We start from the raw sequence: 18,188 nt of genomic DNA on the forward strand, positions 1-18,188 counted from the left end.
AATGTGGTTGACTCTTAATTGCATCTGAAATGGCCCAGGAGCCAATCAGTTTGTAACTAGGGATGGGCAACAAATGTCAGCCTTGCCAGAGATTGACTAGAATAATTTTTAAAGTGTAAAAAAAAACAGTTATAAGATGGTCAGAGTGGTCACTTGACCAAAGGAGCAGAAGTAGACCATTCGGCCAATTGAGTCCTCTTTGCCATTCAGTGAGATTGTGGCTGAGCTGATCATCCTTGACTCTGCTTAAATACCTTATGCCCAACACCTTTGATTCCTCTGACTAAAAATCAGTCTCTCACTCTTGAATATACTTAACGATACAGCCCTGACAGTGTTAAAGAATTCCACAGGTTCACTACACTCAGAGAAAAATGTCCTTAAATGAGTGAGTCCATACTCTGCCTTGTGGTGCTACTCTCTCCTACAAGGGGAAACAACCTCTACATATCTGCTCTGTCAAGCCCTCAAAGTATCTTATATGTTGCTGTAAGATCTTTCATTCTTGTAAACTTTAATGAGTACAAATCTAATCACAGAAACCTGTCCTTATAAAACAATTGTTCTGTGCTTGGGGTCAACTGAGTGAGCCTTCCCTGGACTATCTGCACTGCATTATGTCTTTTCTTAGGTAAGGAGACCAAAACTATTCACATTATTCTAGTCTAACTACTGTCTTGTATAATTTTAGCAAGACTTCCCAATTTTTATATTCCATTCCCTTTGAAATATAGGCCAATATTCCATTTGCCTTCCCTATTATCTGCTAAATCTATATGTGAGCAACTTGTAATTCGTGCACAAGGATCCCAAATGTATCTGTGCTACAGCTTTCTCAGGCTCTCCTCATTTAAATAATGTCCAGCTCTTCTATTCTTCCTATCCATGTGCACAACCTCACATTTTCCCACAGTGTTCCATCTGCCAAGTTTTTGTCCATCCACTTAACCCAGTGGATGGTCACAAGGGTCGGTGTTGGGTCCACTGTTTTTCATCATTGAAATAAATGATTTGGAATGTGAAGTTAGGAGGTATAGTTAGCAAGTTTACCGATGACACCAAAATTGGAGGTGTAGTGGACAGCAAAGAAAGATACCTCAGATTACAACAGGATCTTGATCAGACAGGCCAAGGAGTGGCCGATTGAGTTTAATTTAGATAAATGCGAGGTGCTGCATTTTGGAAAAGCAGATCAGGGCAGGACTAACACACTTAATGGTAAAGTCCTAGGGAGTGTTGCTGAACAAAGAGACCTTGGAGTGCAGGTTCATAGTTCCTTGAAAGTGGAGTCGCAGGTAGGTAGGATAGTGAAGAAGGCTTTTGGTATGCTTTCCTATATTGGTCAGAGCATTGAGTACAGGAGTTGGTAGCTCATGTTTCTGCTCTGCAGGATATTGGTTAGGCCATTTTTGTGTGCAATTTCCGTCTCCCTCCCGTAGGAAGAACGTTGTGAAATTTGAAAGGATTCAGAAAAGATTTACAAGGATGTTGCTAGAGTTGGAGGGTTTGAGTTCTAGGGAGAGGCTGAATAGGCTCGGGCTGTTTTCCCTGGAACGGGAACCTCATGAGGGGCATGGATAGGGTAAATATACAGGATCTTTCCCCTGGACTAGAGGGCATAGGTTTAGGGTGAGAGGAGAAAATTTTAAAAGTGACCTAAGGAGCAATGTTTTCATGCAGAGGGCAGTGCATCTATGGAATGAGCTTCCAGAGGAAGTGGTGAATGCTGGTACAATTGCAACATTTAAAAGACATTTGGATGGGTATATGAATAGGCAGGGTTTAGAGGGAAGGCAGAAGTGGGTACTGTAGCTGCTGGAGATCGGAGTCAAGACTAGAGTGGTGCTGGAAAAGCACAGCAGATCAGGCAGCATCTGAGGAGCAGGAAAATAGACATTCCAGGCAAAAGCCCTTCAGCAATGAATGGTATGGGCTGAGTGCTGGCAAATGGGACTAGATTAATTCAGGATATCTGGGTGGCATGAATGAGTTGGATGGAAGGGTGTGTTTCTGTGCTGTACATCTCTATGACCTATTTCCCTGTGTCAGCGTCACTTTTTGCCATCCCACCTATTTTTGTATCATATGCAGTCTTGGCTATAATGCATTCACTTCCTCATCTAAGTTATTAATACCTACTGAAAATAGTTGCAGCGTTAATTGCTGTAGGACTCCACTAGTTGCAGGTTGCCATCCTGAAAATGCCCCTTCAACTTAACACTCTGTCTTCTATTTATTAACTAATCCTCTTTCTATGCTAATACAGAACAACCTCAATTATCTGAACAAGCCGGACAGGGAGTACTTTGTACGGATAACTGAGAGTTTGGAAAATGGATTGTTCAGATAACGGATAGCATTTTTACGGGACTTTGAATGTTTGGGTAATCCGAAATTCAGATAACTGATGTTCAGATAATCGAGATTGTTCTGTATACCAACTCCAACGTGATGGGCTGTTCTCTAATTATGTAGTTTTATGTGTAGTAGTTTATTGAAATTCTTTTTTGGAAATCCAAATATCTTGTGTATCGATTGGTTTTCCTTTATCTCTCCTGTTTGTTACCATCGCAGGGTATTCTAATGAATTTGTCAGGCATGGTTTCCTATTCACGAAGCCATGCTGACTCTGCTTAATGCGTATCTAAATGCCTTGATAATTAGTCCTTTATAATAGCCTCCTTAACGTTTTTTCATTGGCAGATGTTAAGCTAACTGACCTTGTGTCATTTCCTGGCTCCCCATCATTGTTTCCCCAGCCTAGTTCTCCAAGCAGCCTCTTTCACTGTTACCTCCCTCTCTCTGTGTATTGAAAGAAGCTCTTTCTATCCATTTTTCTTAATTTCCCTGGTTAGCCATGCTGGGTTTATTCCCTTCCTAGAATTCCGCTTCACATTGGGCTGTACTTTTGCTGTGAATCACAAACTATTTTCTTAAGCATCTGTTGTTTTTCCCCAACAGCTTTTTCTGCTGCACTCTTATCCAAGTCCACTCTAGCCTAGAATTCTTATTTAATTGTTTCGGGCGACTGTCTGTGTGGAGTTGGCACATTCTCCCCGTGTCTGCGTAGGTTTCCTCCAGGTGTTGCGGTTTCCTCCCACAATCCGAAGATGTGCAGCTCAGGGGAACTGGCCATTCTAAATTTCCCATAGTGTTAGGTGCATTAGTCAGGGGTGAATATCAGGAAGGGGAATGGGTCTGGGTGGGTTGCTCTTTGGAGGGTCGGTATGGACTTGTTGGGCCGAAGATTAGATACTGTAGAGTATCTAATCTAATCTAATCTACCCGTAATTAAGTTTAACACAGTTGTTTCTGATCCAAGTTTCTCACCCTCAAACTGAACACTAGAGTCTATCATGTTATGGTCACCATTCCTGGAGGATCTTTTACTTGGACCCTGTTCCTGAAATCTGCCTCTTTACACATGACCTGATCCAAAATAACCAAATCCCTGGTTGGGTTCACAACACATCATTCTGGAAATCTGTCCTCGTTCCATTCAATGAATGTTCCTCATGATTACCTCTGCCAATTTCCCATGATCAATCTACTAAATTGGGCTGAGCTTGTGAAACCATCGATAAACAAGAATCAGTCTGAACTGAAATGAACATTATTGTAAAGAGGCATTGTAATTTAGATCTTGTTTGATTCGCTACTTCCTGGGAGTGTCACATGTGAGCATGAAAGTTTCCTGCAAATAATCCAGCTTAAAGGAAATCAATCCTGACATGGGAATACATAAATTAATCTATTTCAAGCAATAGCTATTTGGTGGGGAGAGAGAGAGAGAGAGAGAGAGAGAAGAAAATAGATTCATAACGCAGACCTGGAAGATTTGCTCTCTCTTGTTTCTCCCAGCCTCTCTCAAAACTGAGCTCCGTGATTAAAAAAAATCTGGAGAAATACCCATTTATTAAGAAATCAAGGATATCTACAGATTTTGCCACTGCTGAGGATACATATTAATAATTAAACAGCCGTGGTCTCAGGTTAAAATCTAATAGCTCAACACCTTTTACATTTTTTTGAAGAATGTCTATTGATATCTCCTTATTTTATACTAGACACCTTGACATTTTAAACCTGTATCAACTGTGTTTGATGCAGCAATTTACTATTTATCTCCGGGTTAGTTAAGTAACAAAATTTCTCATTCCTTTAAACTACTTTACTAATTAGCTCCTAATTTTGTGTCTTGTGTTTTAAATGAAGTGTGATTATAGCTGCCTGCTCAAAAGAATTTTGAAGCTTTTACTGTAGCCAACCAAGGTGGGTTTGAAAGGTCAATTCCTCATCTGTCCATCAGAATAATACCAGAACTGATGAGGGTTTTAACAATCAAGAACAATTGATCAGATAGAGGTCTTTTTTTTCCCAAAGAAAGAGTGAGAGAAGACTGAGGGTGTTAACATTAGAATGGGATTTTGTTAGGTAAATATAATGAAGAGGATTCCATTTCTGTGGTGTTCAATAGTAGGAACCATAAATATTTGATTTATTGAAAGCTACCTTATCAGGGTTTCAGGGAAAACCTCTTCACCCAGAGAGTGCTTTGCATGTGGAGCCTACTGTTGGACTTGTCACACTTGATATGAATAGATAGATGCATTTAAAGGGAAACTGGATAACTGCACGAAGGAGAAGTCAATGAAATAAACTGTGGAAGTGATCTTGTGTGGAGCAGAATTCCTGTTGTGTTGAATGGTCTGTTATGCATTCTGTGAAGGCAGCACGCTGATTCTCAATGAGTTGAAATATCTGTAACCTGTGCTGACACGTTAAGTGAAGTGAAGCTAACAGGGTTCTTGCTTAATGGCAGTGCCGACTACAAACTGTGTGGGCCAAGCAGGATCAATATGCAAGGCCGTTGTATCACGTCTGGCCTGTTGTAGTGTGGAGAAACAGCTATTTAAAGAATGGGGCAGGATAAAGCAGTTTCAAACATTGTTCCAGGTGGAATGATATTGCTGGGGACTGGGGAGAAATAATTCTCTTTCAAACATGTGTATTCGGTACTCCATCATTTACCACATCCCCATTACACCATGCAGTGTTAAGCGTGTTGTAGGGTTAACTCTGCCTCACGATAATTGGTGTCACTTTGTTTTCTGATGAGCAGAAATCAATATATCCATTTTGTGGAGCACAGTCTTATCATCTCTGAACTGTTCCCAGCCTGTTAACTTCACTACAGTGAACTCAATACCTGGCATGTGCTGTAACTTGTTTTTTTTTCCCCACCTCTGAAAGCCTGTGCCCTTTGACGGTGTGTTAAGGGAACTGGTCATGCAGTTTACTCTTCTTTTCTGCTCTTTTGATGCTCTCTCATACATCCCCACAGTTAGTGTGGGAGTTTTCTGTTGCCTTGCACTCCTAAAGGCCAATGGATGGGTTTAACTTTCAGAGGACCCAATGTTTTGATGAAATTACCTCATAAAACGGAGTAGGAGCTGAGAAAGATATTTTAAAAGTCTCCACAACTGGCCATTTATTGAATCATTCAGATCGTTGAACTCATGCTTGCTGTTTGAAAGAGGAATCCAGTTAGATTTGTTATGGGTCAGGCCAGACCCCCTCAAAATATTTTAAGAAGTTAGCCTAACCTTTCCTTCTTTTAAAAATAGATGAGAGTGGATATTCCAGGTGTGATGCAGCTGGTCAAACCACTCAGCTTTAAGAAAAGCAATTTATTTAAACACCACACTTAAAGTCATAGAGACTCGGTCTAACCTGTCCACGCCGACCAGATATCCCAACCCAATCTAGTCCCACCTGCCAGCACCCAGCCCATATCCCTCCAAACCCTTCCTATTCATATACTCATCCAAATGCCTCTTAAATGTTGCAATTGTACCAGCCTCCACCACTTCCTCTGGCAGCTCATTCTATACACGTACCACCCTCTGCGTGAAAAAGTTGCCTCTTAGGTCTCTTTTATATCTTTCACCCCTCACCCTAAACCTATGCCCTCTAGTTCTGGACTCCCCGACCACAGGGAAAAGACTTTGTCTATTTATCATATCCATCCCCCATATAATTTTGTAAATCTCTATAAGGTCACCCCTCAGCCTCCAACGCTCCAGGGAAAACAGCCCCAGCCTGTTCAGCCTCTCCCTGTAGCTCAAATCCTCCAACCCTGGCAACATCCTTGTAAATCTTTTCTGAACCCTTTCACATTGCACAACATCTTTCCGATAGGAAGGAGACCAGAATTGCACGCAATATTCCAACAGTGACCTAACCAATATCCTGTACAGCCGCAACATGACCTCCCAACTCCTGTACTCAATACTCTGACCAATAAAGGAAAGCATACCAAACGCCGCCTTCACTATCCTATCTACCTGCGACTCCACTTTCAAGGAGCTATGAACCTGCGCTCCAAGGTCTCTTTGTTCAGCAACACTCCCTAGGACCTTACCATTAAGTGTATAAGTCCTGCTAAGATTTGCTTTCCCAAAATGCAGCACCTCGCATTTATCTGAATTAAACTCCATCTGCCACTTCTCAGCCCATTGGCCCATCTGGCCCAGATCCTGTTGTAATCTGAGGTAACCCTCTTCACTGTCCACTTCATCTCCAATTTCAGTGTTATCTGCAAACTTACTAACTGTACCTCTTATGCTCGCGTCCAAATCATTTATGTAAATGACAAAAAGTAGAGGACCCAGCACCAATTCTTGTGGCACTCCACTGGTCTCAGGCCTCCAGCCTGAAAAATAACCCTCCATCACCACCCTCTGTCTTCTACCTTTTGAGCAAGTTCTGCATCCAAATGGCTAGTTCTCCCTGTATTCCATGAGATCTAACCTTGCTAATCAGTCTCCCATGGGAAATCTTGTCGAACGCCTTACTGAAGTCCATGTATATCATAACAGCCACTCTGCCCTCATTGATCCTCTTTGTTACTTCTTCAAAAAACTCAATTAAGTTTGTGAAACATGATTTCCCACGCACAAAGCCATGTTGACTATCCCTAATCAGTCCTTGCCTTTCCAAATACATGTACACCCTGTCCCTCAGGATTTCCTCCAACAACTTGCTCATCACCGAGGTCAGGCTCACTGGTCCATCGTTCCCTGGCTTGTCTTTACCACCCTTTTTAAACAGTGGCACCACATTAGCCAACCTCCAGTCTTCCGGCACCTCACCTGTGACTATCGATGATACAAATATCTCAGCAAGAGGCCCAGCAATCACTTCTCTGGCTTCCCACAGAGTTCTAGGGTACACCTGATCAGATCCTGGGGATTTATCCACCTTTATGCATTTCAAGACATCCAGCACTTCCTCCTCTGTAATCTGGACATTTTGCAAGATGTCACCATCTATTTCCCTACAGTCTATATCTTCCATATCCTTTTCCACAGTAAATACTGATGCAAAATATTCATTTAGTATCTTCCCCCATCTTCTGTGGCTCCACACAAAGGCCACCTTGCTGATCTTTGAGGGGTCCCATTCTCTCCCTAGTTACCCTTTTGTCCTTGATATATTTGTAAAAACCACTAAAGAAAGCAGAATTTAGAATAACTTAACTTTTGGAAAACCTAACTGACCCAATACAGCATCTTGACTCATTAACTGTTCCATTATAGTAACATCCCATAAACACACCCCTTGGCAAAAAGATAAATTCATACACCGACTCTTACAGACAGGAGAGAACAGTTTCCAGAAATAGATTTCAGAAGGAAGTCAGAGGAATTCTTTTCTGAAGCTTGCAACTCCCCTTGACACTCACATCTCATGACTGCTACAAGTAAAACAAGCTAAAAAAATCCTGAACTGGAAGAATTGGCCGACTCCCCTTCCATTGTAAACTAGATGCTTTGGCACCTCTGCCTTTGCAACCTCTCTTCAAAAACAAAACCAAGGACAAAATAACCTTTTTGAAGTCACAAAATGTTGTCACAGTATTTCATTCTTGCTCTTTTATCCATAGCCCTGGAATAGTTTCCTTTTCCTGAGTACTCAAAAATAAAATCCTTTTTGACTGCTACTATACAATTTGCTTCAGGCCCCCTACAGGTAGTGCAGTCCTGGTCACCATAACTTGCGCTTTTCAAAAAAAAACTCCTCGTTTCCCTCCTCTGGCTTCTTTCACCACGATCGAGATCTGGTTGCCGGTGACAAATTTCACCGTATCTATCCAGTCAAGCTCCCTGATCATTTTGAGCACCCCTATTCAATCTTTCCTTAATTTTCTTTCTTTGAATTGTTCTCCAGCCTGTTACCCTTGGATTAAAATCACTGTCGCAACAAATGAGCCAGGAGTTTTTACCACAACATGTTCTGATGGATGTGTTAATGATTTTTGTTCTTAAGTAGCAACTGACTAAAGGTCAATTGATGCTGTACTGCGTGCTGCAGGGAAGAGGGAAGTGTGAGATCCCTCGAGAGGTATGTGAGCTGACTGCTGAGGTAGATCCTGTGCCTGACAGCACTGATTTCCTTAGCTTGCTTCATATCGATCCAGTCTAGATCAACAGCCAATTGAATGATGTAATTGGTCATAAATGGTAACAATTAATTAAAGTTAAACAGAAAATTCTCAGGCCCAGAGAAATAGCTTGACATTCCAGCTCTGACTGACCCTCTGCAAAGGTCACAGGATTGTTTCCAGCTTTGGTGGCAAAGATCACAAAAGGGTATCTCAAGATCATCTGCTCTGGGTCAAGTTGAGTCATTTTAGAAGCAGCGAGTAAAGAATTTGGATTTATCTATCTCCCAATCTCACTAAAGTTGTCTCTTGCCCCTCTCACAACAAAAGGTAATAGCAGTAGCTTGCGAGTAAGTAGCTCATTTAGGAAAACGTTGAGACAAAGTTTGACACTGAACCGAGGACGGAGTTGTGGGAGTACCAAGGACCATGAAAAGAGGAAAGTCGGAAGGAAGTTGAGGAAGCAGTGTAAGAGATCCCCAAGGAAACAGTGACCATAACATTTAGCATTCAGTTTGAGAATGAGAATATTGGATTAGAAACAACTGTGCCAAAGGTAATTACATAATGATAAGATCAGAGTTGGCTGAGGAGGACAGAGGAACAAGTTTAGCAGAAAAGGCAGTTGATGAACAAAAGCAGACGATAAGAAAACAAAAGACATTCCAGGGAGGAAGGAGGATTTTAGGAAGGAGATAAACTGACCAAAGGACATTAATTCAGTATCAAATTGAAAGAAAAATTATACAATGTAGCAAAGATTAGAGATAAATCCGAGGAATGTGAAATATTTAAAGGCTAACAAAAAATTACCAACAATAATTAAGAGTGAAAAAAAAACAGTGCAAACTAAAATAATGACTGATGGTAGGAGCTTCTTTAAATATACAACAAGGAAAAGAAAGGACAAAGAAAACAGGCTCCTGACAGAGCAAGGTTAAGGAAATAATCGATAGCCAGGAAGTGTCAGAGGATTTGTAAAAGATCCTTTGCATCAATCTCTACCATAAAGGGCAGTAATAGCATTCCAAAGATGCTAAATGTTCAAGTGGCCTGAGTGGGGAGGAAGTAAATAGTTAATTATCATTAAAGAAAATTAATGGGGCTGAAGGCCTATAAATCCCTGGACCTGATGGGATGTGCCTAGGATATTAAAAGAAGCAGTTACAGAGATAGTGGATGTACTGGTAAGGTACCACACATTGGGCACCTTAATAAGATGATGTTGCGGGTAATCTGTTAGGAGAAAGTAAGGAATGCAGATGCTGGAGATCAGAGTCAAGAGTGTGGTGCTGGAAAAGCACAGCCGGTCAGACAACCTCCAAGGAGCAGGAAAGTCGACATTTTGGGCGTAAGCCCTTCATCAGGAAGGGCTACTAGCATTGGTAGAGGGCTAGTAGAGGTCCCAGAGTTGGGACAAAGAAGACATTTACAAAATGGCAATCTGTGACTAGTGGAGTGCTCCAGGGAACCATGCTGAGGCCACAGTTAGGTACAACATTTATTAATGACTTGGATGAAGGATGCAAATGTACTATGGTTAATTTTGTGAATGGCACAAAAATGGGAGGGTAAGGAGTGAGGATGACACAAGGAGTCTGCAGACGGATGTAGACAGATTGAGAGGGGCAGAAGCTTGATGGACTGTTACGTGGGAAAATGTGAGGCTGTGAACTTTGGCAGAAAGAATAGAGGAGCTGAATATTATTTAAGTGGAAGAAGATTGCTGAAAACTGCAGCACAGAGCTTTGAGGATCCTTGTGCATGAGTCACAAAAAGCTAGCACCCACGTTCCATTTGCCTTCCATATTACATGCTGAATGTTGGTCTTCATACTCAAAGGGAATGGAGTATGAAAATAGAGAAGTCGTGCTAGAACTACACAAGGTACTAGGCGCGCTGCATTTATAATACTCTGAACAGTTTTGGTTCCCTTATCTAAACAAAGATGTCCTGTCATTGGAGACTGTCCCCAGAAGGTTCTCTCAATTGATTCTGGGTATAGATAGCTTTTCTTATGAGCAGTGGCTGTGTTGGTTGAGGTTGTACTCTGTGGAGTTTAGAAGAATGCAAATTGACTTTATATTGCAACACAAGATTCTTGGGATGCTTGATGGGGTAGATATGGCAAGGTTGTTTCCCTTGTGGGAGAGTCTGTGATCAGAAGGCATAATCTCAGTATGAGCATGGCCCATTTAAGTCAGAGGTGAGTTGTTTAGTGTGGTGAATCTTTAGCAGAGGGCTGTGGAGACTGGGTCATTAGGTCTACCTAAGGTTGTGAGATTTTGTTTTGAATTAGTAAGGGAATCGATGCTTATGGAGAAAAGGCAGGGTAATGAAGTTGAAGATCAGTTGTGACCTCATTAAATGGCAAACTAGAGTTATTGGGCCAGTGGCCTAATGATGCTTCTGTGTTTTATGGTATTATTAAGTGCACACCTTGGGCCTAAACTTGTGAAGGAATACTTTTCAAGTTTGGGATGAAGCTTGTAGCATTAGCAGACGCAGGGGACCAGAGTCTTTTTTTTGGGGGTGGGGATGGTAGGGTGTTGGTTGTGAGGACCAGAAGTGGGTTAGAGAAGGCAGAGTTTTTGAGGTTTTTTTTCAGAGCTAGAGGATGCTACAGGGAAAGGAGGAGACTTGCATCAGACCCTAGGGATTATGAAGCTCCCTTGATAGTTGGTCGTCTGAGTCTGAAGGTTCTCTGGGAGTAGTTCAACCGCACACACAATCCATATGTTGGAGAAAACTCCCAGGGTATAGTCAGGCTTTTCCTCCATGTTGCCTGTCCGCCTGTGTACTGTGTAGGAAATTAAACCGACCACGCCAAGGTTAGGAAGCTGGGGTGTTGATGGAAACTTGATCTGGGTCTGATATTTTCCTAAGAACTAGAAGCATTCAGTTCAAAGGGAGCATTAGGTAGGAGTATGGTTTTTTTTTTGGGAGAGAAGGAGAGAGCTCAGGAGTGATACTGGTTGGGGCAGGTGAGTCTCAAGTCGGCTTTTTGGATCACGTATTTCTTTCTGTTCATGTAGTTTGAGATTAAAAGGTGTCCTGTGAGAGGTCAGGCTGGAGTGTTGGGCTTTCTATAACAACAGTTACCAGGTATGGTCTGCCCCCTGCAGGCCAGTTAGAATATCCCAGCTGCTGGCTGAGACATTGGCATTTCCTGTTGGCTCCCTTCAAGTCTGCAGTGTATTTTACAAGATGTTCTTGTTCTGACTTGGCTTGGTGATTGTAATTATAAAGTAAATCTCCTGGTTAAATATACTGCAAATTCAGTACCTACTGATGAAGATCAAACCCTCAATCCTGTCTGGATCCTCATCACTTTCAGCCAGGAATTAGTCTCAGAGCTGGCAGAAAAACTGTGCAAAGTCCAAAAACCTTGTACTTAATATAAAGAACCTCACAGTGAGTGAAGAAGCTGTCACCTGACTCTGGGATTCACAAGGTGTTTGTATAACACCTGAGCAGCCCATGCGATGAGACAATATCTTAGCAGTGAGTTGGAGGCAGGAATGATGCACACGTTCTGGTCTATTACCCAAACAGAGACATGGGATTTGGACTGTCGGCTTTCCAGTCCATTCCTACACAATTATATAATGGGGTGGGCGGGGGCATCCACTCTTCAAAAGGAAGTGTTCTGCGTCTATGTGAAACAAACAGGGAAGCGAGACTGAGGGCTCATGATTGTCCCTGACTGCTGCATAGTCTTGCTTTGAATGCTTTTATAAACTCTTCAAAGCAATCTATTGTGTGTATTTCTGGAATTCTGGCAGTGCAGGTACACAATGTGTTGAATTAGCTTATCTGTATCCTGTTCTGCTGGAGTTGCACAAAACGATTGCTGTGCAACCTGAACTCTAAAAGATATTTTGGACCTTGCTTGATTAAGTTGGGTAACTGCCATGTTACAAGTAGTGGCTCGGAATAAAATGGTTATGACTGTGTCCTTTTGAGAGCTGGCACTGTTTATGTTGTTTTAATAACATGCCAGCTGACCCTGGAAGGTTTGATTAGTGATTACAATAAGGCTCGAATTCTGTGTATTTGTCATTTTGAAGCAGAAACTTGGCATGGTCTCTTTTGAGGATGTAAAGAGTTTGACAAAGTTTGGAACAGTGGCTTCGTTGTACTCGGGTCAGTGTGATGTTTTGTTTGTTTATGCAGACTGGCAGCAAGCCCAACCGTTCTGTCCTTCGATTCCTTGGTTCTAAGGGGTCACTTTTGTCTTTAAGTTTAGATTAATGGAATAAGTGACCTATGCATCCATGTTCTGCTGGCTGTGACAAGTTGCAGTAGTCTAGGCCTCCAATTCATCGTATTGTGCACACTGCCTATTCCAAAGTCAGCACACCAACACCAAGATCATTATTGACTGCTGGTAAACAGAGCCACAGAATAGTCCTCAACATCTGGAGAATGGGACAACAATAAATCCTGAGTGACCAGAGATAATAGGAAGTTTTTACCTGCACAACATAACACTTCTAAGGAATAAAATATCCTAAGTTAAGCTGGTACAATTGCAACATTTAAAAGGCATTTGGATGGGTTTATGAATAGGAAAGGTTTGGAGGAATATGGGCCAGGTGCTGGCAGGTGGGACTAGATTGGGTTGGGATATCTGGTCGGCATGGACGGGTTGGACTGAAGAGTCTGTTTCCATGCTATACGTCTCTATGACTCTAAGTCTCACGTACTTCTAATTGGACTGAAGTTGGAAGGCTCGTTAAGATGGGGGCTGATGCCACAGACTCTCTTGTGCTAACCTGTTACCTGCATTCGATATTTAACAAAGGTTAAGTTTCAACATGTTACTTTCCTCTCTGAGGAGCTTGTAGGAAAGGGACAGATTTACTAGAGATCTCTTGTTCTATTTGTCAAAAAAAATTGAATACAAATTGTTTTTTGCATCTCGTGAAGAATTAAATGTGATGCAGCAACTGTACTGAAATTGTTCAACTCACTGGTTCAACTTGAGTTTTGAGCATGGCAGAATGCAAAGTCACATATCCACAGATGCTAGCCTCCTGCAAGCAAATCCTCTTAATAAATCTCTAATTCTCTAAACGCCTCGCTTATTTATGAACATGGGTGCAGCAAACAGCTTTATGGTTAGTTTTTCTTTAATTAAACTGGAAGTTATCTGGCGAATATTTCATTTTCAATGGGAAAAGATACCAAACTACAAATAAGATGCAGAATGAATAGAGGACTAGACAGGTTAATCCCATACTTTAGAAAACTCACAAATAGTACGGAGGCAATCGCCTAGTGATATTATCGCTGGACTGTTAATCCAGAGAACCACATAATATTCTGGGGACTTGGGTTTGAACTCTGCCATAGCAAATGGCAGAACTTGAGTTCAATGAATATCTGTAATTAAGAGTTGAATGATGACCATTGCCGATTGTTGGAAAAGCCCAAAGGTTCACTGATGTTGTTTAGGGAAATGACTCCAGACCCACAGCAATGTGGTTGACTTTTAACTGCCCTCTGAGCAATAAAGGCTGCCTAACCAGCGGCACCCTCATCCTGTGAATGAATAAATGAAATTTAATAAACTTGGGCTGACAGTATATGAATGATGGACTTTAAAATGCAGAATGCAATAAACCTTTCATTTTTATTACGTCAGTTAAGAATACCTGTGTTTTGCAATGTAATTATTCATGATCATAAATTATTTTATGCTTTTCTTAGTTCAATTATGAATTATATTACTTCTTTAATTTGCATTGTCATCTCAATTCAACACCTAGGCCTATGATGATTTTCTAATAAGCCAATTGTCTAAAACCTGTTTCTCTCTTTTTCTCCATCCTTTTACCAGGTGTACTGGTGGTGAATGTGACTTGGCGGAACAAAACTTATGTTGGAACGCTTCTGGATTGCACAAGACATGACTGGGCACCCCCAAGGTGAGCAAAGGGATAAGGCTGTGGAGGTAAAGGAAATTTGTGGTGAGAGAATATTGGAATAGTAAATACCTGAATGACCCGTAACACCCTGGTGACCACTGTTGTACATAGACCATTCACAGGCCACCGATTCCTACATAACACGCCCAGAGACTGTAGACACCCCGCCAACATTAAAGACATCTCGGAGATGACGACCAGACTACTCCGGCCCCTAGGCATCATGGTAGCCCACAAACCCACCACCACACTGAAACAGCTGCTGATGAATTTAAAGGACCCTGTACCAACAATCAGCAGAGCGAACATCATATACAAAATACCCTGCAAGGACTGCAACAAACATTACATTGGACAATAGGCAGGACACAAGCCACCAGGATACATGAGCAGCAACTAACCACCAAAAGACATGACCAACTTTCACTAGTATACACACACACAGACGAAAAGGGACTCCAGTTGACTGGAACAATTATGTCCATCTCGGGGCAGTTTAAACAAAGACATGCACGGGAATTCCCTGAGGCCTGGCAATCAAACAGAAACCCCATTAACAAGCATATGGATTTGGACCCCGTTTACTAGCCTCTTAGAAAAAGAACCGGAAATGGTATCACCCACCACAACAGACCAAGACAGATAAATGGCAAGCAAGAACAGAACACCAGCACCTCATCTGAGGCTCTCTGATGATGTTACCTGCCATGGTGATGATACGTCTGAGAACAAATCTACCAGCTCAGCGAGCAAACTTACAACCTGAGCTACAAATCTTCTCCAATTTCCCATAGACAGTCCGTTTCCTTGTCTGGTTACAGGCCTAGTCTCAACAAAATAGGTGCAATGAGAGATGTTTGTGGTGCTGAATGATCCACAGTCCCCCCCGCTAATGCCATCTAACTGTTCCTTTAACTGTCCTGGTGTTTGCCTCTGTTTTCCTGTCATGTGTTTGAACATCTTGTATTGGCTCAGGATCCTTTGTGCTCTCATCACCCCTCACTACAGTTGTTCAAACTTCTGACAGCAGTTATACTATCTCTGATGATCCAGGCATGTTTTTAATGCTTTAAGTTTTGTTTTGAATTGTCAAATAGCTAGAACAAGGCAATATAATTGTTGTAAAGTCCAGATTCATGCCAATATTTTTATTAGATACTTAAAATAACTTTGATGTAAGAAGGGTGGACTTTTCAGTCAATAAATGTATTGGGAAATTTGCTGGGCTGTTCTAATTAGCTTGGGAACAGTGAATATTGCCATGTTGTCCCTTTCAGTACCTCACTTTAATCTTTAATTGGCTTAATTCTGTGAATTTGTATGCAAGTTAGATTGTAACACACTGTAACACAGCCAGCATGGAAATTGTCCGAACGTTGAAGAGTTTTGCATTAATACAAGGGCATGGTGCCAGTCGAATTCAACAAAATATGATTGGAAATGACTTTCACCTGCACTCCTTTCTCCCAAATGCTTCTGATCCCACCTGGTTTGATGTGGGACAGTGTTGTGCAGAAACCAGATTTTCCCCTGCATCAACTGAGGTTGATCAGGACAATTGTAGTGAGCCGTCCATGCCAACATTTTTTCACGAGTCACCTTGATACCCCAGCTAAGCACAAACCTCACTAAAGTAGATTATTGGAAGGCATCCACAGAGTCATGCAGCACAGAAACAAACACTTCAGTCCAACTCATCCATGCCAACCAAGTTTCCCAAACTAAATTCATTCCACTTGCCTGCATTTGGCCCATATCCTTTAAACCTTTCCTATTTATGTACCCATCCAAATGTCTTTTAAAAATAACTGTACTTGCACCTACCACTTCCTCTGGCAGTTCATTCCACACACAAACCACCCTGTTTGTGAAAGTGTTGCCCCTCAGGTCCCTTTCAAATCTTTCTCCTAAAAAATATGCCCCCTACTTTTGAGCTGCCCCACCCTAGGCAACTGACCGTTACTATTCATCTTATCTATGCCCTTCATGATTTTATAAATGTCTATAAGGTCCAACTCAACCTTGTATACTTTGGTGATAAAAGTCCCAGTCTATCCTGATAAATGTTTTCTGAACCCTCTATTTAATAATATCCTTTCGAGAGCAGGGCAACCAGAACTGTACACAGTTCTCCAAACGTGGTCTCACCAATAATGTCCCAACTCCTAAACTCAGTAGTCTAAGCAATGAAGGCGAGCATGCTAAACATGTTCTTAACCACCCTGTCTACATGTGATGCAACTTCCAAAGAACTATATGCCTGAACTCCTTGGTTTCTTTGCTTGACAGTGCTACCCAGGGCTCTGCCATTAACTGTATAAGTCTTACCCTTGTTTGTTTTTCCAAAATGCAATACCTCACATTTATATCCAAATTAAACTCCATCTGCCACTGCTCAGCCCATTGGCCTGATTGATCAAGATTCCTTTATAATCTTCACTGCTGACAATGCCACCAATTTTAGTGTCATCTGCAAACCTCGTAACCATGTCTCCTAAATTCTCATCCAAATTGTTTATATAAATTACAAACAAAAGTGGACCCAACACCAACCTCTGCAGAACACCATTGGTTACAGGCCTCCAGTTCACCACCAACTGTCAAGCCAATTTAATATCCATTTGGCAAGCTTTCCCTGAATCCATGTGATCTAACTTCACTAATTAGTTTACCGTATGGAACCTTGTCAAAGGCTTAGTCCATGTAGAAAATGTCTACTGCTCTGTCCTCCTCAATCTTTTTGGTTATGTCCTCACTCAAGTTAGTGAGACATGACTTCCCATGCACAAAGCCATGCTGACTATCCCTAATCAGACCTTGCCTCCCCAAATGTATGTAATTCTTATCTCACAGAATCTCCTCCATGAACTTACCTACCATGAATGCCAAACTCTCACATCTAACCTCACCCAAGGCTGCAAATGATGCAAATATCTCTCTTAGGTCTCCAGCAATTTCTTCCCTAACTTCTCACAATGCCCTGGGATATATTTGATCAGATCCTGGAGATTTATCCACCTTGGATCTTTAAGACATGCAGTGCTTCCTTTTACTTAATGTGGACTGTTTTCAAGGCCTCTGTATTTATTTTCCCAAGTTGCCTAACCTCCATTTCTTACTCTACAGTAGAAACTGATGTAAAATATTTGTTTATTATCTCTCATCTCCTGCGGTTCTACACACAGACAACCTCATTGATCTTTAAGGGGCCCTATTTTCTCCTAGTTACTTTTTCGCTCTTCATGTATTTGTAGAATCTCTTTGGATTATCTTTAGCCTTGGAAGATAAGGTTATCTCATATTCCCTTTTTGCCCTCCTGATTTCCTTGCATCCCTTCTACTCTTCAAGAGATTCACTTGATCGCCATTGTCTCTACCAAAATGACTCCTTAGCCTTGATCAGAGCCTCAATATTTTTATTCATCCATTGTTCCCTATTCTTAGCAAACTTACTTTTCACTCTTACAGGCACATAATGCCTCTGAACTCCCATGATCTCACTTTTGAAAGCGTCCCAGTTGTGAGTCATCCCTTTACCTGAGAACAGTTTACTCCAATTAACTCTCTTCATACCATCAAAAATTTGAAAAACATCCAAAAGCATTTGTAAACCCCTTTCCTAATAGAATCCCTACAGTGTGGAAATAGGCAACTTTGGCCCAACAAATCCACACTGACCCTCCGAAGAGTATCCCACCCAGATCCATTCCCCCACCTTATGACTGTGCAGTTTCCCTGAATAATGCACCTAACCTACACATCCCCGAACACCATGGACAATTTAGCGTGGCCAGTTCACCCTAACCTGC

General features: G+C 41.7%; 1 protein-coding gene across 10 annotated transcripts in view; it reads left to right on the forward strand.

The window, feature by feature from the left end:
• The window catches only part of znf609b (zinc finger protein 609b), a 229,662-nt gene that overhangs the window by 155,982 nt on the left and 55,492 nt on the right, over positions 1–18,188 (forward strand). For all 10 annotated transcript variants that reach the window (XM_072553228.1, XM_072553229.1, XM_072553232.1 and 7 more), the window contains one exon: positions 14,292–14,379. In XM_072553228.1, the coding sequence (XP_072409329.1) occupies positions 14,292–14,379 (88 nt within the window). The remainder of the gene's footprint in view (positions 1–14,291; positions 14,380–18,188) is intronic.

Source organism: Chiloscyllium punctatum, chromosome 33 (genome assembly GCF_047496795.1).
Source record: "Chiloscyllium punctatum isolate Juve2018m chromosome 33, sChiPun1.3, whole genome shotgun sequence".
Taxonomy (NCBI): Eukaryota; Metazoa; Chordata; class Chondrichthyes; order Orectolobiformes; family Hemiscylliidae; genus Chiloscyllium; species Chiloscyllium punctatum.